The 23,422-nt window shown below is 42.6% G+C and overlaps 1 protein-coding gene across 1 annotated transcript in view; it reads right to left on the bottom strand.

Annotated features, from left to right (window-relative positions):
• Positions 1 to 22,674, bottom strand: part of nuf2 (UF2 component of NDC80 kinetochore complex) — a 27,446-nt gene extending 4,772 nt beyond the window's left edge. Inside the window, exons 1-10 of the mRNA XM_037679077.1 lie at positions 22,552 to 22,674; positions 20,516 to 20,590; positions 15,145 to 15,221; positions 8,705 to 8,766; positions 3,254 to 3,351; positions 2,643 to 2,716; positions 2,383 to 2,476; positions 2,248 to 2,310; positions 2,028 to 2,165; positions 1,808 to 1,948 (exon numbers count right to left, since the gene is read on the bottom strand). Coding sequence (XP_037535005.1) covers positions 1,808 to 1,948; positions 2,028 to 2,165; positions 2,248 to 2,310; positions 2,383 to 2,476; positions 2,643 to 2,716; positions 3,254 to 3,351; positions 8,705 to 8,766; positions 15,145 to 15,221; positions 20,516 to 20,590; positions 22,552 to 22,674 — 945 coding nt within the window. The remainder of the gene's footprint in view (positions 1 to 1,807; positions 1,949 to 2,027; positions 2,166 to 2,247; positions 2,311 to 2,382; positions 2,477 to 2,642; positions 2,717 to 3,253; positions 3,352 to 8,704; positions 8,767 to 15,144; positions 15,222 to 20,515; positions 20,591 to 22,551) is intronic.
• Positions 22,675 to 23,422: the final 748 nt, after the last annotated feature.

Here is a 23,422-nt window from a genome sequence, read left to right as displayed (position 1 = left end):
GAGGTCCGCACGTACTCGAGGTGGAGGTCCGCACGTACTCGAGGTGGCGGTCCGCACGTACTCAGGTGGAGGTCCGCACGTACTCGAGGTGGAGGTCCGCACGTACTCAGGTGGAGGTCCGCACGTACTCTAGGTGGAGGTCCGCACGTACTCTAGGTGGAGGTCCGCACGTACTCTAGGTGGAGGTCTGCCAGCCATCCACGCAACAATCACATTTTTATGACCGCATACTCCGTGTCGCACAATAAAGTGCCCGGTGAGAAATGGTGTTCACGTCAAACACCAACCGCAGCGCGACTGCCGCTGTCTGCGCAGCGCTGACGGGTGCGGTGGCTGCCCCGGTGGTGAAGCACCCAAGTAGCTCATCGAACTTTCTAGAATCCATTGGAAAATATTCAACGTGTTTCTCGCGGTCCATCGTCTTCATGTCCCTCACCAGTGTATTCAGTTTCCCTTCTTCATCGCAGGTCTGGTTTAATGGCCTTATGTACCACCTTCTTTTCTTTTGTTTGTTTTAAAAGAATATCTCAATTTCTTTGACACTTTTTTAATATACAATTCTTTAAAAGCTAAGAGGCAAAACATCTCTTCTCCTTGTCCGTTGACGCCATGACTGAAATTGTGAGGAATGAAAAAATGTCACGAGAGGATTAGGCCGTCTGTACACTCGAGTGTGAAGCCTCCACCGTCTGCGGACCGTACAGGCGGAGTCCGCGCAGCTCACGGAGTACACACAGTGTCCCCGAGTATGTGGGGGCCTTATCTGCCCAACAGCTGTCAATTAGTCCAACGTGACACTCTTTTTAAACTTCTAAGAAACTTTCATCTTTCAATTTTTAAAACATTTTGACGTGGAAGTTCCTGCCCAAGTCTCCTGAATGATCTCCTCTTTCACCATACTGTATCTGAAACAAACATTTATCTAATAGTTGGTAACCCTAATGATGAATACCGTATTTTACACGTCGCATCACTCCATATTTGTCTAATAAAGTGGAAAAATCCATAATATGTTGCTTTACCGTATACGACGCATCTATTACGCGTCACCGCCAACAACCCGGAAATGTGTGCCGGTGTTGTGCCAAAAACCGATGGGCTGCCAAACGGTGGCCGCGGGAGTGTGCACAGGAGGACTTCAACAAGAATTTAACAAAATTAACACTTAAAAACAATTATTTGTTTGCTCGAAATTATATTAAATGTGTTTCAGTCTAACATTTGCTTAATAAATGCACTTTGACGGTCAAATCAGCTGCATTTCGCCGGGGCGGTGCAGCTGATTTGACGGTTTCAAGCAGAAGGTGGGGAGGCTATGGCAGGCCGATTGAGTCATTAATAACTGGTGAAGATTCTCAGTCATCCAGGACATGGTAAATTCAAAAAGGTTCAAGAAAAAAACAAAGTATAGTATAATAAATAAAGTCCAGTTGTTTTTGTCTTTAACTTTTTTGAATTTGTCATTTTAGCCATATTTACCTATTACATGATACAACGGCATGCCTCTCTATTAACACTCTGCTGCCATCTAGTGGCTGAAAGTGATACTGCTCTTTTTTTCCAGTCTGAATGAATGAAAACGGCGTATCTCAGCCAAAAAATGGTTTATAAACGTGAAAAAAAAAATCCCTCCTTTGCTTAAGCCTATAAGTCGCAGGACATGCAAATTATGCAAAAATTTATAGGCCAAAAAATACGGAAGATCTAGAAAAGACATGATGATTGATTTTTTAAATGGAGATTAAATGGGGACAATCTGTCCTTTAACAAGACATCCAGAGACATGGTGATTGCGCTGTGGACATACCTCCTCCTGCCTCCGTTTGCTGGTGTTCATGCCGCTCTCCAGATCCTGCAGGAGGCTGAACAACTGCTGGATCTCAGCCTCAGTGTGGCTCACGCTCTGCACCGAGTTCTGCAGCTCCACCAGAAGCTCGTCTGTGTCTTTCTGCAGACGAACGTCCAGCATGACTGACAGGTGTGGGACAACCAGGTAAGGGTGAGGCAGGACACAACATCCAACTCACTATGGAGCTCCTGATGCTTTTAACACTCTCTCTCATCTTCTCCATCTGGTTCTTCAGCTCCTCTGGAGACTCAACAATCTGAGACTTCAGTTTACTGATGTCCTCCTTCAGTTGACCCACATCCACCTTCACCTGGGCCTGGTTCACGTGCACACACACACGCGCTCAGTAAAAATCCATGGCAGCACAGAGGTGTACGCAGCTGAAACAAGTCCCTCACCAACTTCTGGGTCTTCTCTGCGATTCTGGCTTTCCACTCTGCGATGGCCTCGTTGGTGGCGTTCTGAAAGCAGAGCGGAGTCTTTAACTGAGAACTTTAGAACCTCCTAACCCACTGCGCTCCATCTCCACCTACCACTTCCTGGTACTCGGGCATGGTGGCGGTCTGCAGCTCAGACAGAGCAGCTGCGAGCTCGTCTGCCTCCGCCTGCTGCTCTGGTGGGATGGTTCTGAGAACAAGACGGGTCACAATCAAGACAAAGCATCAGATCTTCCCTCCCAGGCTGATTTTGATCAGATGCACTGAATTCATCTTTAAAAGACGAGTAAGCAGATCTAATGCGGAGCTGACAAGGAAACGCTGAAATAAAGAAACTGAAATAAAACAAGACTTACGTCAGCATCTCAATCTTCCTCTCTGCTTCCTGGATGCTCCTGGTGCACGCCTGCAGTCTGTCCATGTCTGACCTCTGACAACACAAACACACCCCCACTGTTTGAAACGGAGGGCTTTCACTGGTTTCACTATTTCTACATTATCATAAAGGCCAATCGCTGAGGACTTAACTGTCCAAAGTGGACAGATGTTTGAGAAAGGGGTGAAGGAAGACATTTACGTCAAACAAGAGAAAGACGCCTTTAAACAGAGGAGGTCTCAGATTTCAACGTTCTAGAAACCTACAGCGCAGCATTAAGTCTGACTCCAGTCAGTTTCCCTCTGATTCACACCTTCATGCAGGTGACGACGACAACGACGACGACGACGACGACGACGACGACGACGACAACAACAACAACAACAACAACAACAATAACAACCACTACCACTACTACTACTACTACTACTACTAATAATAATAATAATAATAATATCACAGCTGGAGAAAACTGTAAACCTGTTAAACATCCATAAAATGAACGTAGCAGTCCTACAACTAACTTTCAGAAGGATGACATCAGTAAACTGAACTGAATGCACCCCACCCCACAAAGATGTAGTAACATACCAGTTTGGTCTGCTTCTCCAAGAGCACGTCCATCCTCTGCTTCCTGAAGTGAAGGAAGTTCATGATGGCACTCAGAATGGTCAGAGTCCTCTGTTTTTCTGAGGAAACAAGAGCAGCTTCCTGATCATTCCTGCTACGATGACAAGGCTGTTCCTGAGACTGGAGTACTGATCCAGAGTCCTGGACTATGGAGCAGGATCAGAGTCTTATCAACAGCATGGGTCTGTTACCATGGTAACTGATGCTGGAACCCTAATCTGCTCCTGAGCAGGTTAGGTTTCTGGATTAGACGTCACACATGTCAACGCACCACCTCTCAACCACAATGTTCTCAAAAATGAAAAGCAAAAAGATGAAAACAGAGGACAAAATGGTGTCCACCATGTGTTTCGGAGGAGCTCCCGTTGGTCCTGATGAAAAAATATTTTTTACAAGTGCACTCTCGCTGCCTTTGGGCTGGATTTTGTTTCTAAGTTTGGTGTCGCCGCAAAACTGGATCAACAAGCTGGTAATAAGGCCTCAAAGCAGAAAAATAAAAATCGAAGGTTTCATCGTCGTCTCCCTCACGGCCTATTGCTAATGCTAATGCTAATGTCTCGGACCGCCATGATGGAAACGCTGATGAGGCAGCAGCTTGGGCTCCCCCTCCGCCAGGCTCTGGAGGGAAGCGTGAGTTGGCTCTGATGACAGAACTCCTGGCCTCAATAAGAGCCGATGTTGCAGCAATGACTAAGATGGAACTAAGAGCGACTTTGACGGAGGATTTTAACTTTATCAAGAGTTGCAGGTGGTCCGGGCCGAGTTGGCGAGCACTGCCGGGGTCTCAGAGCGGAGCTCGACTGAGCTGGATCTGCTGATTTGGAGATGAAAAATTGTTTGTCTTCCCACTCGGATGAGTTGGAAAGGCTGCGTGGGACGGTGGTGGAGTTGAGGACTGAGATCGATGAGCTTAAAAACCAGATGTAACAACTTTAGAATTAATGGACTTCTTGAGTCAGCGGGTGAACGCTCACCCACTGTGATCGCTAAATGCCAATGGAAGTAGGGGTGGGCGATATGGCTCAAACATAATATCGTGATATTTCAGAGCATTCTGACGATAACGATAAATTTTATGATATAAAAAAAATTATAGTTACTCATTTGACAAAATTAACTTAACATGTTGCTTTGCAGAATTATTTCAAAACAACATGGTTTAATTTTACTGCAATTACTTTATAAAGTATTCAGTCTCAAAGTATAAAAATACACAATAAAATGATCCTTCACTTATTTAGATTGAAAAAGTCTGCACAAAATATAGAACAACAAAATCAACCACAAAAACTAATTTAGTTAAAAGCACTTGAGTTATCTATGTAGCCCATGCTGTTGTCAGAACACCACCTGGACACCAAGCGGTTGAACAACGACATACAACTGAACATGTCATCGCTGGTCAGGTTGGGGAGGGGGCCAGAGAAAACTACAAAGACTGACATGGTTTTGTTAAGTCGCACACCGAAGCAACATTAATTTTAGTGACCTCCGACTGACGTAACCGGGTGTCATTACCGCCGACGTCACCTTATTGGATTTAGCCAGCAGTTTAAGATAAGATTTAATGTCGCCTGCTCTGGCCCCCATGATGCATTTAACTATGGCTGCTGGAGTCCCTAAAGCCACGTTTCGGACTATGGAGCTGCCAGGGTCTGCTTCTCAGCGGGTGCGTCACTGAGCGAGGAAAATCGATTAGAAACGTGAACTGGGGGCTTAGCCTTAGCACTACTCTTACTCTGGACTGGCACCCAGCCGGCCTGGGGTCCCGGCTGCTCGGGGGCTGCTGGAGGACCACTAACGGGAGCTAGTCTCTGTTGTTGCATGCTACCTAAGGGGACCTGGCTAGCTACTGGTTTTTCAACAGCGCGGAGTCGAGCTTCCAGTTCAGACAGCCTCTCCTCCAAAGCTACCATAAGACTACATTTGTTACATGTATCATCATTACCACTAAAGGAGGCAGAGGAGTAGCTAAACATCTGACACAGTGCAGGAGAAAACAGAGGAAGCAGGGAGAGGAGCAGCAGCCATGCTAAGCTAACGCTAGCAAGAGCTAGCAGATCCAAAAATACATCAAGAAAAACTGAAGTGTTTAAAGATAAAAGGTGTTTCAAGAACAATCCAACAGTAAAAAAAACAACTGTACCGAAGGTGTTCAATTCAATTCAAATTCAAAAATACTTTATGCATTCACACCAGCCCTGTTTAGTCAACTTTAATCAAACTCTAGCGCGTTTTCCTAGAAAGTCCGGTTCGTTTGGGGAGGTGTGAACGCATCATCGAACTCTGTCACGGAACAAAAAGGTGAACTCTGGCCCGGGCTAAAACCTAGGTCTGGGTCCGGTAGAAGAGAACTCCAGCGCGGTTCGAGTGCAGTGTGAATGTAAACAGATCGGGCCCGCTCCACAAGCAAGAAGTGGAGTACAGCGCAGGACAAACAAACCGGAGTCTACCGGACTATCAGCTGTGAAAACAACCTAGGTGTTGTCGTAGCTCATCATCCTGGTTTCATTTAAGAGTGGTTATAGATGCTGATAGCTGTGGGAAAGAAGAATCTCCTGCAGCAAATCCGAAGAATCTGGCCACAGATACCGATCTGTCCACCCGAATCCAGCTTGCTCTCAGATCTGGCGGACCTCTTGGTCCTCCTGGGCAGCAGGACTGTCAGAAAGCTCCTCATTGCCACAGACAGACAGCTGAAGGTGCCGGGGGATGATCCCAGTCCTCCCGTTGTCATGAGCTGAGTTTCCCCACCAGCTCTAGGATCTCGGCGGTCAGGTACTCGAGCACTGCTACCAGGTTGACGGGAATTCGTCCACGGCGCCTCCTTTTCAACTCATTTGGGATTTGTGGCTGTAGGTGAGGTATTGAGCTTTTGAGATGTTAATCAGCTGCTCCTGGTTTTTAAAAACACCTTGTTGCTGTGGTTACGCATTATAACAAATGCCCAAAAGAAAAAGCTCTCAGTAAAAATCCATCCAGCTGCACAGCATCCGATACCAGAGGAAACAATCATCCTAAAAAGCAATTTACATCTAGAAAAAAAAAGCAACTCAGAAAGTAACAGAGCTACTCCAACAAGCAGCCACTCCGAGCGGTGCAATTCTAGTTTGTGTATTAGAATGAAAAACTGCAAAAGATAGATAAATCAAGAAAACAAAAGAATCCTCGAGCTACCGGCAGAGAAAACAGGAAGTGACACAATACGTCTTACAACGAACATCCAATGTCACGAAGGAGGGGGTTCGATTAAAGAGGAGCTCTGCAACCTTTACAACTTGAATATCGCTGCATGACCCACGTGAGCGTAATCCGCTGTGTGGTGGGATGACATATGCCATGAAATTAGCGTATCACGATATAATTTATTTTCCGGGGTAAGTTTTTTTTTTTTACCAGTACTATTGTGATTGATATATGATATGGCCCAGCCTAGAGCTGGGCGATACCTCGATGTTTAAAAAATATCAACATAATTTTTTTTGTGATGTAAATTGAGACCATCTCGATATAAAACGATACAGTTTTATACTTGGAAATCCTCCTGCCGTCTTCTTTCTCCCACCCCCCCCCCCCCCTCTCCCCCCTCCCCCCCACCCCCCCCCCCCCCCCCCCCCCCCCCCCACGCTTCTCCAGGAGGAGGGCAGGCAGCTGCAGGTCCGACAGACCTGTCTCCTTCCCTGAAATAAACCATGATTCAGAATTCATTTAGCCGTGCTGTGAGGAACAGAGAGAGGTAGCGCAACATTATTAAATCATCAGTTTATCATATTGCTAAAGATACGGTCCTTAGCGGCTAACAAGACGGCTAACACTTTAGCCGTCTTGTTCCACAGCTGAGACGGGACCGTGTCTTAGCTATATAATAATTTTTAATTTTAATCATCTGTCCAGATGACCTTACTGAAAAATGTTGGATTTTATACCTGGATTACTGAGCATGGATTTTGTTCTAATAAATAATTATTTCACAATTAATGAATCTTTATTCATCATCTTGCAGCTCCCAGCTGAATGCATGCAGCTCAAAAACCTCAGTTTCCTCTAACTACAGACATTATTATCTTATTTGAATAAGACGTTTTTAACCCTTTAACTTTATTTATTCATGTTCCTCTGAGGGAAAATCAACCATCTTAATTACGGTAACTGCTTAAAAATACTAGTTTTAAGTTTTAAGTTAACTAGTTAGTTTTACGATTTGCACAATGTAATCGTCAATTTTTAAAAAAGTTAAGTCTGGTCCTCTGGACGGGTTAAAAAAAACCCGTCCAGAGGACCAGACTTAACTTTTTTAGATTTTTCTACCTGGATTATTGAGCATGCATCAAGATGCTAGTTTAAAATATTTCCTCCACACAAAAAAAGTATTTTTTAGCCGTCAGCCTCAAAAAAATATATTGAATTTAAATGATTTTTATTTTAATGCTTGTGGGTTTTTTTTTTTTGTTTAAAACCTCTACATTATTATTATTTTTTATTGACAAAATATTTATTTTACTGTAAAAAATTTTTTTAAGTGTATTTTTTTCTCCATTAGTCTGGGTCAACGTCCACATCCTCCTCTGTTCTCCAGAGCTCAGAACTGATGCTGGTTCTGGACCCCCTCCTCTGCGCAGTCAGACCTGGGCTCGGTCCACTCTTCCTCTTCTAAAACAAATGATCATCCTCTTCATCACATCCACTTTCGCTGACTTTATCTCTCACTGAACTCCATTCAACTTCCGCGTCTTCTTATTTTTTGTAATTATTTGGTGCTTGACAAATAACTTAAAGCCTCTGTCAGAAAGGATGGGGGAGGTTGTTCATGTGTCCAGCGGCTGCAGCTTCTCGTTGTAATGCACTTGAGATTTGACGATCACAACTCTGGTTTTACTTGGCCTATCATCTACCGGTAGATCGCGATATGCGTATTGGGCACTCCTGCTGTACACTCATCACCACTCATCTCATTGTTCGGGGTGGTCCCAGTGGACACGTCCTTCAGCAAATGCGAGAAGGCTGTGATTGCTTTTGGCTCTCTTCTCCTCAGGAGGCTAATTTTGTGCAAGTGGAAAGACCTACACCCCCCAGCATATGTACATTGGGTAAGGGAGGTGATGTACCTTATCCATCTGGAAAAAATCAGATACACCCTGAAGCATTCTGTAGGACGACTCTGGGACACCTGGCAGCCCTTTGCATCATTTATTGAGAACTTGTCTGCTAATCAAACCTGAACTTAAAAAGGATTTTCCCCACAATACAAATGTAAAAGTAATACAAACTTTGTTTTCTCTACAGTCGAGAGAGAATAACTTTTCGTTTACAGACTGTACATCTAGAGCTGGGAAACCAAGAGCGGCTTCATAACAACATTGAAACAGCTGTCTAATTTATAATAATACAAGCCGAGACGATAAAGACACTTACTTGGAGCCAGAAGATCACTGAGTGAAAAGTCATACACCAGGCACATGGGCAGGAACTGGCACCTGAAACAACACACACTTCCATGAATCCACTTAATGAACACAACACTTTATAAACTTGCTCAGAATTATGGACTAGGATTACACCGTCCAAGTTGGGATTTGTCAGTCTACTCTAGAATGACAATCAAAGTGGGGTTTTCACAGATGGGGATTAAATTAGGCAAAGAGTAAGACTTCATTTAGATTACTGTAGTTCATTCTGGTCTACAATTACTATGAGAAACAAAAACATAACCGGAGATAATTACCAACTTGTGGATCATGGAGTCTCGATCTAAAGTTTTTCATTCATTCATTCAAACTTTATTTATACTGATTAATCATACTGAGCCTCTGAGACTCATTTACAAGTGAGATCTGTTCTAGACAGACAAACAGACAAAAGTAAAGAAAAGAGAAAACATGAGGGGAGAGGAGGTATAAAAAATTGTATCGAGCACTATGTGCTACTCCTAGTGTGAAAGTTGAAAAAAAGAAAAGACCTCGCACATAAACACCACATAATGACGTCATGATACATTTATGAGAAGGAGGTCGACAAAGGCGGTGAGTTGTCCATAAACAATGCCAGAAAGTTCCATAGTCCTTATAAGAGATGGTACAGTGTCTATCAGCAGGCTCAGCTCTAATACAGGTCCAAAGGTGTCCTCGGAAAGGGAGTGAGTTTTCCGTGAACACCTCCAGAAAGTTCCTGTCCTGATAAGAGATGGGGCGGCTGTGGCTGAGTGGTTAGAGCAGTCGGCCTCCAATGCAAGAGTTGGGGGGTTCGAATCCACCAGCAGTCACATGTCGAAGTGTCTCAGGGCAAGACATTGAACCCCTCGATGCCTCCAATGTGTCCCATCGGTGTATGAATGTGATCTCAAAGCACTGATTAGTCTCTTTAGAATGATTTGTTCAATTAGCTTTGTAGAGATCTAGAATAGAGCTGTATGAATGGGTAAATGAGGACACAGATTGTAGTGTAAAGTGCTTTGAGTATCTCGATAAGATAGAAAGGCGCTATACAAGTACAGTCCATTTACAGTGTTTATCAGCTGGCTCAACTCGGATAAAGTTCCACAGACGTTCTCGGGAAGAGAGCAGGAAGGGGAGGGGCGGAGCAAAGCAGAGCTTCTAGTTCGCATAACCTCCAGGAGAAATTTGAGATAAATTAGCCTATTCAAGGCCAAGTGGGGAAGCCAGATTCAGATAACACATTGTTTTGGGACAGGCCGACTCTGATTTATTTAATCTGCCTTTAAAGTTCTGCTGGTACCTCTCAGTGGCGATCCAAAACAGCCAGATTTTATAGTCACTTCGCCATGCAGTGCTTATAGCCTTCTCCAAGGTCGATTCCTTCATGCCAGCGAGGTCCAGGAGCCACAAGTGGCCTGCGATTCTCAGAAATCATGTCCAGCTTATGACTTAGCTCACAAAGATTCTGAGCGCTAGAAGCACGTTACATTCCTTCACACAAGACAAGCAGCTTCACAATTGCCTGAACTGCTGCCAATGTCTTCTGAATTTGTCGATATGCCAGGTACACGCCAATTCAAAAAAGCAGAAATCCTGTTATCATAAATCCAATTGTGTACGCATCTTCAACATCCGCAACGGACAATACGGACAAATACACCATCATTTACTTGCCACAGGAATCCATGATATATCCAGCTGCAAGTGTTCTCCTGCACCCTGTCATCTTGTCGAGAAAATGTAATCAATTAAGTTGAGAAACCAGCTGACCAGAACCATATTTTATGATTTGAAAGATGTGTAAAGAGAGGCTATGCAAAAGATTCACAGGACAAGAGCAAAAAGCAGGAGGGGGAAAAAAAAGTGTCCGTCTTCATCGAGAGCAAGCAAGAAGTTAACCAGAATAATTGGTCTAAATTAGCTGCTCTGGTCTACTGCTACTGAAACATCAGCTGAAACTGTCAAAATTAGCAGCAACTTTGGTTAAAAACAAAATTGTATTATATTCAAAATGACAAGATATAATAAAAATATACATACATTTATATTTATTAGGACTAAGCTTTATCTTGATATTTTAAAAATATTGAGATAATTTCATACGCGATATAAGACGAGAAAATATTGATATAAACGGTATATAGTGTTGTACTTGAAAATCCACCAGATGTCTTCTCTTTCTCCCACGTGGCCCCTCTTCTCCCTAAGTGAATACAAACCCAGCCCCTCACCCCCCCCCCTCACCCGTTCCCACCACACCCTACTTGTCCAGGTGGGGTGAAAATTAGCAGCCACAATTAGGCCCCATAATGCGAGTACATAAAAGTGGAATCATACCGGATAAGTCGAGGCCCAGGTTAACGACGACCGCCACCTGTGCTGTTGACAAACAGGGTGCAGGCAGAAATTGTGCTACTATTAGTCAAAGACTACGAGGAGGGAAACGTGTCAGGAGACAGAGGGAGAAGAGGAAAGTCAAGAATGTAGGACTGAGGGTTGCAAATCTTAATGTGGGAACAATGAAAGGCAGAGGTAGAGAGCTGCCTGACATGATACAGAGAAAGAAGGTAGATGTTTTATGTGTCCAAGAGGCCAAGTAGAAGGGAAACAAGTGCAAATGTCTGAGCTTGAGGAGCTTGCTTAGAAATGGCTTTCTCTTTGCACTGTAGAGTTTCAGCTGGCAACGACGGATGGCACGGTGGATTGTGTTCACTGACAATGCTTTTTGGAAGTATTCCTGAGCCCATTCTGTTATTTCCTTGACAGTGGCATTCCTGTTTGGGGTGCAGTGATGTTTAAGGGCCCGGAGATCACGAGCATCCAGTACAGTTTTACGGCCTTGACCCTTACGCACAGCGATTGTTCCAGATTCTCTGAATCTTTTGATGATGTTATGCACGGTTGATGATGATAACTTAAAAGTCTTTGCCATTTTACGCTGGGTAACACCATTCTGGTATTGCTGCACTATCTTTCTGCGCAACAATGGTGGAATTAGTGATCCTCTTACCATCTTGGCTTCTGAGAGACACTGACACTCTGAGAAGCTCGTTTTATACCCAATCATGTTGTCAGTTGACCTAATTAGTGTTAATTGGTCTTCCAGCTGTTCGTTATATGCTCAATTTCCTTTTTCCTGCCACTTATTGCTACTTGTCCCAACTTTTTTGGGATTTGTTAACACTGTGAAATTTGGAATCAACATATTTTTCCTTTAAAATGTTAAATTTACTCAGATTAAACTTTTGATCTGTCATCTATGTTATATTACGAATAAAATATTGATATTTGCCATCTCTACATCATTGCATTCAGTTTTTATTCACAATTTGTTTAGTGTCCCAACTTTTTTGGAATCCGGTTTGTATTTAAGCTCATCAGAACTGCTAGCTGAAACAACATCTTCAGAAACTGTGGCTGATCAGAAAAACGCTCATGGACAAATCTCAACACCTCGATGTCAAATGCAAATGTAATCATATTTTAATTGTGCTGGTAGAGTTTTTTGATGTCTGAAATCGTGTCCTGATAGACAAGATGTGAAAGATCTTTTTTTGTAATACCACTATCTACCCTCATGTTTCTCCCCCTTTTCCTATCTAAAACATATTATTCTGAATAAGAATAAGAAAAGGCCGCACTTTCTATAGTTGCAGCTTTGTGCACTCCCATCTTTTGGACGACTGTACGTACATGTTCGTGTTGTATCTCGGTGCAATGCCAATAAATTTTATTCTGATTCTGATTATATAAATAATCAGATTAGGTGACGGGGCCAGCATCAGTTACCATGGAGATCAGAAGGTTCAAATTGGGCTTACTTCCGGATTCAGCAAACTACGTCTCGGAATTTTCTCTGTTCTTACGTGTTTTTAATCTACATTTTAAAAAAAGTCAGGATATAAGGTTGTCGGTGGGTAAAAATCAAATTAATTTGTATTAATTCACTGCCGTTTTGGACGTGTACACAAGCAGCAAGCTACACGTACACGGTGTGGTTCGGGGCAAAGAGAACTTCCGGGTCAGACCACTTGTCAAAACGAAATCATGAAAATTGAAACAGAGCACTCGTTATCCGTTTTTTCCATTTTTGTTTTGTGCACAAAATCGGAAATCGGATGACGCTTCGTTATCCGATTTTTCATTTGGATTTAATAAACGGAAAACAAAAAACAAGTGTTTTTTGTTTTTTCATTTTTTGTTTCAAACGGAAAAACGAACTGCCTGAATGCACACGGACCCTCTCCATCCAGCTCTAAACTGCAGGTACAAACACGCGCAGCTCAACTGTCTCTTAGTTCCACAGTCCATGGACCAAGAACAGAGTCATGTGATCAGAGACAGAGCATCAGAGAAATGAGTCATTCCTGCAGGAACAGAGAAAGCTGAAACACCACAAGCTTCAGGGTCAGCTGATCACCTTGTTACAAGTTCTGGAAGTTATAGCTCATTTAAAGGCAACATATATTTTCTTGTATGTTACATTTATGCTCAACTAGGTCTGGGTTCCTTTCCAAAAAAAATTGGTATCGGTACCGGTGTCAGTACCTTCACTTCGGTGTCAGTTCCTGGACGGTTCTTTTTTCGGTACCAATTTTGTAATTAATATTAATTCTAACAAGAATAAAATTACGTTACACATTACAGTACAAATTGTGAATTTTATTTTTTAACTTTGGTATTTCTATTCCAAGCAGTTTTCTTACATTAAAATAAACAAATAATTTCCAGTTCAAAGACCAGTTACAAACAAGTGACACGTCGGTGTCTAATGTTCACTGCTTCACACTGAGGACCTTTTCACTGAACAGTTTGTCTTCTGAATCAACATGTCTGTTTTCTCTGGACACAAACAAGCTGCTCCTGGCTGATGGTGTCTCCAGCAGTAGGAAGTCTTCACTCTGAGGCTGTAGATGATGCTTGTTGCACACACCTGACCTGGTTGTCAGTTTGACATAGTGTCCCTCACATCCCACCAGCAGGTCACTGGATTCACTGAGGTTAGAGTTGATGCAGACTTCTGTACCTCTGTGTCTCTGCCTGAATCTTCTCTGTGGTTTAGGGCTCTTATAATCTCCCTAATTGGCATGAGAACACAAAACATCAACAATAACATGGTGTTGTTGTTATTGATCAAAAAACATTATCTGGGCTGAGAAATAAAAGCTTAACTGGTCAACAACAATCCTTTACAGCTTAATTTACCTCCACCGTGCAGCTCCACTGTAGAAAAGACAGCAAACTTTTAACAACAAAGTCTGTGACTGTCCTGTGGCCCCCACCTCGCTTTTCTGTCTGTCCTCACATCTGGGTCAGAACCTCCTGTGAGGAGAACATAAACAAACGATGAACATTAGGTGAACTATTTAAGCAGCTGACTGGATGGATGAGCACATTTTTACAAGCTAAGATTCATGTTACTGTCAATCTTTAGTTAGCTTCTGAGTTTAGCTAGCTACGTAGATAAAATAAATTTACACACTAATATCTTAAAGTTAGCGTTACATGGATTCTAGTTTAATTCACCACAATGTACGTGTTAAGCTGCAGTAACTTTAACAAACGTAAACTTACCAGCTGAAACACAGACACAGAGCCGTCCTCGGGAGTTCTTTGATGAAGACGAGTCCGGCCGTGGACTGTTGATTCCGTTTAACACACACAGAGACTGACTAACGCTGAGAGGAGGGGGGAGGCTGCTGTCCGTCTGTCTTCTTGCAGAGAAACACGGAGCAACTTTCTGCTCGTGTGTTGTCGAAGCTGTTCGACAACACGCACTGCGCACGTGAATCTCATCTGTGGGCGTCATCAGCACCATAGACATACATTATACATAGATTAGGTGTGGCAGCTCTATACAGCTCTGGGTGTAAACACGTAGTCTGTTTGCTATATGTTTGTGTTTTACCTGCCTGCGTGCTGAAACCACGTGACACCTTACAGACAATACCGAAACTCGACACCGAAAAAAGAGTGACGTTTCAATCTATACACCGACCGGTGCAGTTCGGTCGGTGCCATAAAAGAACCTCGGTTCAGTACTCAGCCCTATGCTCAACAGATGTTGAGCTTCATTTTATTTGATTATTTTGGGAAACTTCACCTGCACTTTAGTTTTTGTGGTGGATTTATTGATCTATATTTTGTGCAGACTTTTTCCATCTAAATAACAGAAGGCTCATTTTTATTTTTATACTTGGAGACTGAATACTTTACTAAATAAAGTAATTTCAGTAAAATTACCCCGTTTTTTAAAATTTTATATAATACTGCAAAGCAACATATTAAGTTAATTTTGTCAAATAAATAATTATGATTTCTGTAGTTTTTTTTGTTATATCACAAAATTTATTGTTATTGTCAGAATGCTCTGAAATATCACGATATTATATTTGAGCCATATCGCCCACCCCTACTCACATGCGCATGTAGACACTCAGGATATAAGAGGCTCCTTCATGATAGGCTGGATACTGGATGTTCTCCAACAGTGGAACCTGTAGGAAAACAAAAGAACATGAGGTCCCTCTGGAACAGTGAGCCCAACTTCATTCCTTTGATGTGAAACCCTAACGTTTTCAGTCTACAACAGATGAGACAACTGAGCAACATTTCTGCTTTTATTTCCAGATTTCAACATCTGGATCTGATACACATGTACCGGTAATCTTTTATTCATTTGCTTATTACCAGGGTACCAGGTGGGAAATAATCTGAATTAAAGCTGCAAGCAGCATTGAAGGCCCTCGCAGCAAAGCGCCGCTCTGGCCTTAGGAGCTCCAGCGACTCCGCCCAGTCGCCATCACCAACGCTCTCGTCCCCTGCTCGTTCACCGGGTTGCGCATTCACCGAAACTTCAACATCACCTGTGACTGCGGGAGCTCCATCAACACCTGCCAGTCGCCATCGCTCTCATGCCGTTCCCGCACGCGTCCACCAGGATGCACATATTTTATCGTACAACGTTGGTGCCAGAGGGTTTTCTGTGCATCTTGGGGAATTGGACAAGCGTCCCAAATTTCATGTTTCTACGCCAAACTAAGGTTAATGCAGATGGTATTTTGAAAATTTCTAGGTGGCGCTCTTGATCCGTTTCTGGTGCGATTTTTGTTACGCCCTTAAAATATGTAATTTTTCACCAGTCCTGATGTGTACGCCAAATTTGGTGACTTTCGGGATATGTGAATGCCCCAAAACGCCAATTCATTTGGCAGGAAAAAAATGCAGCTCAGGCCTGAACAGAGCGGTTACAATAGGTCTTCGCAGCGCTTAGCTGCTCGGGCCTAATTATTTATTTGATTATCATTTAATTTAGTCAGATCTCAACAAGACTAGTGGGTGTATCTGTGCATTAGAGACAATTATACCTTAAACTGATCCAAATAAAAATTAAAAGAACATCAACAAGCAAAACGCATGTAACATTATTATAAAATGTTGGATTATGTGATCACATCTAATTGAAACTCAAATGGTATTAGATTTGTTTATGCTAACTTCTAGTTAACAACATAAATGCTTTGACCGATAACGACTCTTAGATAAAAATCCTGTTTGACTATAAGTTGTCAACTGGTTCTAATATGAAACTATTCTGAACAGGATGTTTTAGATTGTGACATGGGATTTAGAAGACATTAGGTGTGCAAACATTTTGTTTTGTTTTATACTTTGGAAACTGGACTAGAGGGGAGTTAATTTTAACCAAATTGTTAATGTTAGTTCCAGGAAAATTTAGACTTTCTTTCTTTATCAACCTTGCATTAGAGTGATTTTATATGGTAAATAGGCTGTACTTATACATATTCCAAGCTAGGCCTTAACCTCTGGAACAAACTTGTCAGGCCTCTGGAAGGGCTCATCCATCAAGTGTGAAATCTGAAGGTCGATTTGAGGTCAGCACTTTTCCTGAATGCCACGTGAAGGAACAGTGGCGACTTGTGTTTGGAGCCTCTACTGATGGTTTCAGGATCTGAACCAGACTCAATGGTATGGGGGAGTCTTTGGAGTCAGCTGGTTATCTCCAAGTTCAAGAAGAGAGCCATCTGGTGACGTTGCACGTTCGTGGTGAGCCACTGTCAGGGCTATGAAACCCTCCACATGTGCTCTTGACCCCTTCCCAACACCCTAGTCAAGGCTAACATTGCCTTTCTCAGTCCTCTTATCACCACCGTAGTTAATCAATCCCTCCAATCTGGTCATATTCCCCCTGCCCTGAAATCAGCCATAATTAAACCCCTTCTCAAAAAACTTACCCTTGATCCTCGTGACATGGCAAATTACAGACCCATTTCCAACCTTCCCTTCCTCGCTAAAGTTCTGGAGAAATTAGTCTCAGTTCACTGGACAAATTTCAATCAGGTTTCCGTACTGCTCATAGCACTGAAACAGCTCTGATGCGGGTCACAAATGACCTGTTGATCACTGCTGACCGTGGTTCCTCTTCTCTCCTTATTCTTCTCGATCTTTCGGCTGCTTTTGACACGGTGGATCATTACATCCTGCTCTACCGTTTACAGCATTTTACAGGGCTCACTGGCACTGTCCTGGAGTGGTTCCGATCATACCTGACGGATAGAACAGAGGATGTCTCCATTGGGCGTGCCAAGTCATTGAGCCATCCTGTTTTTTGTGGTGTGCCCCAAGGATCAGTCCTGGGACCCCTTCTTTTCTACTTGTACATGGTACCACTTGGGCGTATTATCAGCAGCTATGGGGTCTCATTCCATCGCTATGCTGATGATACTTGGCTGTAAGCTGAGTAGCAATGTGTCTGAGACCCCATCTACGTCATCTTCAGCTTCTCCATTTTCTTCTCTTTCCACGCTCACAGCTTGTCTGGAGGAGATAAAGGCATGGATGCAGCAAAATTTCCTTCACCATAACAGTTCAAAAACTAAATCAATTCAAATTGGTACTTCACCCCAAATTCAACAACAAAAAATCCTCAGTATCTCTTTCTCTGGCCAGAACATTTCTCTTTCCAGTACAGTCACCAGTCTTGGTGTTATTTTTGATCCACAACTCACCTTTGAAAGTCATATAAAGCATATCTGTAAAACTTATTGTTTTCATCTTCGAAATATTGCAAAGCTTCAGTCTACACTGTCTCTTCACCAATGCAGAAAAGCTCGTCCATGCCTTTGTCTCCTCCAGACTGAACTACTGCAATGCACTTCTCTTCGGGATTCCTGGCAAGAACATACAAAAATTACAGTATGTCCAGAACAACACTACCAGAGTCCTGATGAGAGTGCGTAAGCATGAGCAATGCTTGTCCGGTAATGCGCCATCTTATTTAAAATAACTTTTCACCCCTCATTGTCCTTCACACACTCTTCGCTCTTCCAACACGAATCTTCTTCTCACTCCCAGGTCTCGGTCCCGCACAACAGGAGACCGAGCTTTGTCCTGCGCTGCCCCTCGGCTGTGGAACGCCCTGCCTTCATATCTGAGGGCCCCACAGACCCACATGTTTTAAAAAAAAAGGTCTTAAACCTTTTTTTTACCCAGTTTTTTTATTGATTGCATTGTACTTTTTATTGTTCACCCATAGTTCTTATTCGAGTATTTTATCTGCATTTTAAGTTTTTGATGTGATCATTCTGAGGCGTTATCCTCCTGGTTGTTCCTTCTCTCAGTTGCTTTTTATCCTGATGTTATCTGATGTTCACTCATTATAGCACTTTGAGATTCAAGGAAGGCTTCATCAGTCAAGGAAACGCACAACAAAACTGATTCTTCCCCCAACAGCTTACTCCGAAGTGGAACAAACCAGTTTTGCTTGTGATAAATGTGATAATGTGGTTATTAATTGTGGTGTTCTGAGCCGCCAACTAGAGGGATGAGTACAGACGCCAGATATTTGGAAACATTGTAAGTGACAGAGTTAATCATGCTAACAATTGGTCTTAAAGGTACACCTTGTTTGTGGATTTTAGGTAAACCATACAATACAATACAATACAACTTTATTTATAGAGCACTTTAAAACAACACTGTTGGCCAAAGTGCTGTACACTAGGACATACAAAAACATAAAAACCCCCACACGTTAAAAATGTGAAATAAAATAAAGATAACAAATAAAATAAAACAAATAACTTAGAGTCATTAAAACCAACATTTCAAACTAAAGTAAAAGCCAAAGAGAAAAGATGTGTCTTCAGAGAAGACTTAAAAACAGGAAGTGAGCCAGCTTGTCTGACATGCAGAGGCAGCTCGTTCCACAGTTTAGGGGCAGCGACTGAGAACGCTCGGTCACCTCTCAGTCTCCTGTTGGACCTTGGGACGACCAGCAGCAGCTGATCTGCTGACCTGAGAGAGCGTGAAGGAGTGTACAGCTGGAGCAGGTCGGACAGATACTGTGGGGCGAGACCATGAAGACATTTGAAAACAAATAAAAGAACCTTAAAATTAATCCTGAAGCGAACCGGGAGCCAATGTAGTGATTCTAAAACAGGGGTGATGTGTTCTCGTTTTTTGGTACCAGTTAAAAGGCGGGCAGCTGCGTTCTGAACCAGCTGAAGTCGAGTCAGTAATGACTGGCTCAGACCGACATAAAGAGAATTACAGTAATCCAGGCGAGTTGTGATGAAAGCATGGATTAAGATCTGAAAATGATGTTGTGACAGAAATGGTTTGACCTTGGCCAGTTGTCTCAAATGAAAGAAGCTGGACTTGATCACTGATTTAATCTGCGTGTCAAGTTTGAAGTCACTGTCCAGCCTCACGCCCAGGTTAGTTGCTGTCTCAGTCAGATGTTCTGTTAAAGGACCCAGATCAGCATGGATATTGGAGCCTTCACTAGGCTTAAACAACAAGACCTCTGTCTTTTTGTCATTAAAATGTAAGAAGTTTAGTGACATCCATGCTCTGACTTCTGCCATACACCCCAGGAGTTGTTTCAAGGAATGGTGTTTGCCCTGTTTTAACGGAACATAGACTAAAGACTAGGTGTGGCCTCCCCTGGGTACAGTCTGTGGTACAGAAAACGGTCAATAGCCTTGTCCTGCTCCAAAATTTTCAGGCAATCTATTAACTTCTTCTTGTAACCACTTCCTGGATCTCTTTTCAGAGGTTCATAAGTGGTTAAGTCACTAAGGAGTGTCATAACTTTCTCATGATAGTCTTTCTGGTTCAAAATCACTGTGCACCTTCCTTTGTCTGCTGGGAGAATGATGATGTTTTTGTCCTTGCTAAGAGTGGTGAGTGCATCCCTCTCCTCTCTACTGATGTTGGAAGGTGGTGGTTTGGCATTGCTGAGGCAGGATGAAACTTTGATTCTGAGCTGTTCTGCGTCACACTCTTTAATTTTGTTGTTGCGGATGGCTGATTCTGTGGCTGTGATCATCTCCACCAGAGGAATTCTACTTGGTGCAACCGCAAAGTTCAGTCCCCTGGCAAGAATCTCTGTCTCTGGCTGGGTGAGCTGTCTGTCGGTTTAAACAACTAAAAATAAAAGCAGACGTGTTGCTTTACTGTCTCATACTCATCTTTAGATGTCAAACCAAATGTTTTCAGTCGACAGCACAAAGAAAGGAACTGACCTCATTGTTTCAATCATTTTAGATGGGAGTGGAAAAGCACAGTTCACAGAATACTGTATGTTGTTTACACACAAGAACCTAACCGCTTCAATAAATAAAAAGGAGAGCTTTTTGTTGACTGATAAACAAGCCAGGATGCATTAAAATAGAGTCTGGAGGTAATGTTTTTAATGCTGAAGGTCATTCATGAAAAGTCCCTGTAAAATGTGTGAGAGGAAACATATTTAAAGGACAAAACTCACCATGGAGTGACACTCTGGTCTGAAGCCGGTCACAAGATGCAACACTCTCATGTACAAAGTCTGAACTGCTTCTGGCTGAAAGAGAGAAAAATATGTTCTTCATGACCACCAGAAACCTGCATTCAATACGTCTCATTCTGCCCCCAACATGTGGGAACAAACAGGTCATCATAAGTCTCACATGTCCAAAAGAACACGTTTTTAGATCGTTAGTTATCATTAATGATAGTCACTGGTCATCAGTTAAGATCATGGGGCGGCTGTGGCTGAGTGGTTAGAGCAGTCGTCCTGCAATGCAAGAGTTGGGGGTTCGATTCCACTAGCAGTCACATGCTGAAGTGTCCCTAGTTAAGACACTGAACCCCTCATTGACTCTGATGTGTGTCCCATCGGTAGGGCTGGGCGATATGGACCAAAATTTATATCTTGATATTTTCAAGATAAATCGCAATATATGATATATACAGGGCTGAGTACCAAACTTCAGTTATGGTACCGACCGAACTGCTTCAGTCGGTATATGTATCAAAATATGCCTTGTCTTTCAGTGTCAAGTTTCGGTGATTGGATGTAATGTTACACGTGGTTTCAACCACATGCAACGTTACAGCCAGTGCAGCAACTTGCAATACGCAGGAAAAACACATAGGTGGTTACGCCAACAGGCGGGGTTCATGTGGGGCTAAGAGTGTAAAGTTGCTCTGTGTTTGACTGCAAGGAGAGAGGACTGCAGCCATCCTCCTCTCAGCATTTAAGTCAGCCTGTGGGTGTTAGAGCCTGAACGGCCTGATTCAAAATCTCCACAACCGGACTCCGAATCGCACCGAGGACGGCTCTGTGTCTGGGATTTCAGCTCGTAAGTTTACGTTTGTTAACGTTACTGCAGCTTAATACATGCATCTCAGTGAGTTAAACTAGGATCCATGTAACGCTAACTTTAGTGTGTAGATTTATTTTATGGCTATCTATGTAGGTAGCTAAATCAGAAGCTAACTAAATTTAACACTAACAGATAAAGCTTAGCTTGTAACAATGTGCTCATCCATCGGGTCACTGGTTAAACAGGTCACTAATGTTCACTGTTTATGTTAATGTTCTCATCACAGGAGCCTCTGACCCTGATGTGAGGACAGAGACGGACAAAAGAAAAGTGAGATGGGGGCCACAGTCACAAACTTTGTTGTTAAAGTTTGCTGCCTTTTTCTACAGTGGAGGCTGCATGGTGGAGGTAAGTTAAGCTGTAAAGGATATTATTGACCAGTGAAGCCTTTAACTCTCAGCCTAGATAATGTTTTTGAACAATAATAACACAACCATGTTAGTGTTGATGTTTTGTGTTCTCATGTCAATTAGGGAGATGAGAAAAGTCCTAAACACCAGAGAACCACAGAGAAGATCCAGGCAGAGACACAGAGGTGCAGAAGTCTGCATCAACTCTAACCTCTCTGAATCCAGTGACCTGCTGGTGGGATGTGAGGGTCAGTGCTATCAAACTGGCAACCAGGTATATGTGTGTGCAACAAGCACCATCCACACCCTCAGAGTGAACATGTCCTACTGCTGGAGACACCATCAGCCAGGAGTGGGTTTGTTTGAGTCCAGAGAAAGCAGACATGTTGATTTTTCTGAAGATAAACTGTTCAGTGAAAAGGTCCTCAGTGTGAAGCAGCATTAGACACTGACGTGCCATTAATGGATTTACTACTCTGTTTAAAAACACTGATATTTATAATAGCAAGAACAGGGTCCAGTCGAGGGTAGAACTTCTTTAAAAGACGATGCAGGGATGGGGTAAGCAAGGGGACATGAGGGTGGACACACACACCAGCTCTCTGTGACCCAGAGAGGAAAAAGTGGGTAAATAAAGTTGATGGATGAACTTTCAGCTGCAGTTTGGCCTCAACCGCTGAATGAATGGTTTTCCATCGCCCGGTTAAATCATTTGTTTGTGATAAATTTATATTTTTTAACTAAAGGTTTCCTTCAGTAAACTCGAGTTCACTCTGGTACCGAACCTCAGCTCGAACTGGACTCACCTTCGGAACCGGGGTCAGGTCGCTTTTGGTGAAATGTTTAGCTTCTTGTCCGGTGAGGACATCACTTCGATAAAAGTTCACTAAAGTCTCCGCGTTGTGGACAGGAAACGTGTTTTCAGTCATCGTCGTGAATTCGTCCCGGAGAAAAACAGAGAAAAACACGGAGTTTACCAACGACAAAACAATTTTGGCGCCTTCCGGACTTTCTTCTTCTTCGCCTACTGACGGTTGTATTTAGTGCTGAAAGAGCATTAGCGCCGCCCTCTGGATAGAGGGACACAGGAGCGGTCCCTGTTAGAAACTGATCCGCCATCTTGAAAAGTTCTTTGTGTAAGCAGGTTGACACAAGGTCAACAGTCCAATGAAATGTTCAGGATGAGAAGAACAGACAATGTGGTGTGCCAGAAAGGAGGCAGACCATAAACAGCAGATTTAAAACTGTAAAAACCTTAAAAACTTTGTTTTGTCAAAATACTGCATTAAATACACATCTTTTTTTCATGGTTGCCCTTATCCTTTTCAGTACTTCTGAAATGGAGCAAAGGAGAGAAGAAGAAAAGATTAAAGATTATCCATAAATTTGGGTTCATCTATAAGTGTTTAATAGAATAGTTTTCTTCTTGTTCTTTATCTGTTTGTTTTTAAAGCCCTGGGTAACATTTTCTCATATCACTCCATACAAAACCTTTTTTGTTAAATTTTGAAAATGAGCAAATGTAGGATTTGTACATTTTCTGAAAAAGCTTTAGCAAATTTACATTCATGAAATATGTCTTATTTTGTTTCTATTTGATCATGTCAGATTGTAGACTTATTATGGTCAAAGCAAATCAGCGTTTTACAAATGGGAAATAAAATAAAAAGTTTTGGA

The sequence above is a fragment of the Nematolebias whitei genome, chromosome 7, assembly GCF_014905685.2.
Source record: "Nematolebias whitei isolate Nwh7 chromosome 7, NemWhi1, whole genome shotgun sequence".
NCBI classification, from domain to species: domain Eukaryota; kingdom Metazoa; phylum Chordata; class Actinopteri; order Cyprinodontiformes; family Rivulidae; genus Nematolebias; species Nematolebias whitei.
The sequence above is the reverse complement of the archived record's forward strand: the minus strand, read 5'-3'. Positions and strand labels throughout refer to the sequence as shown.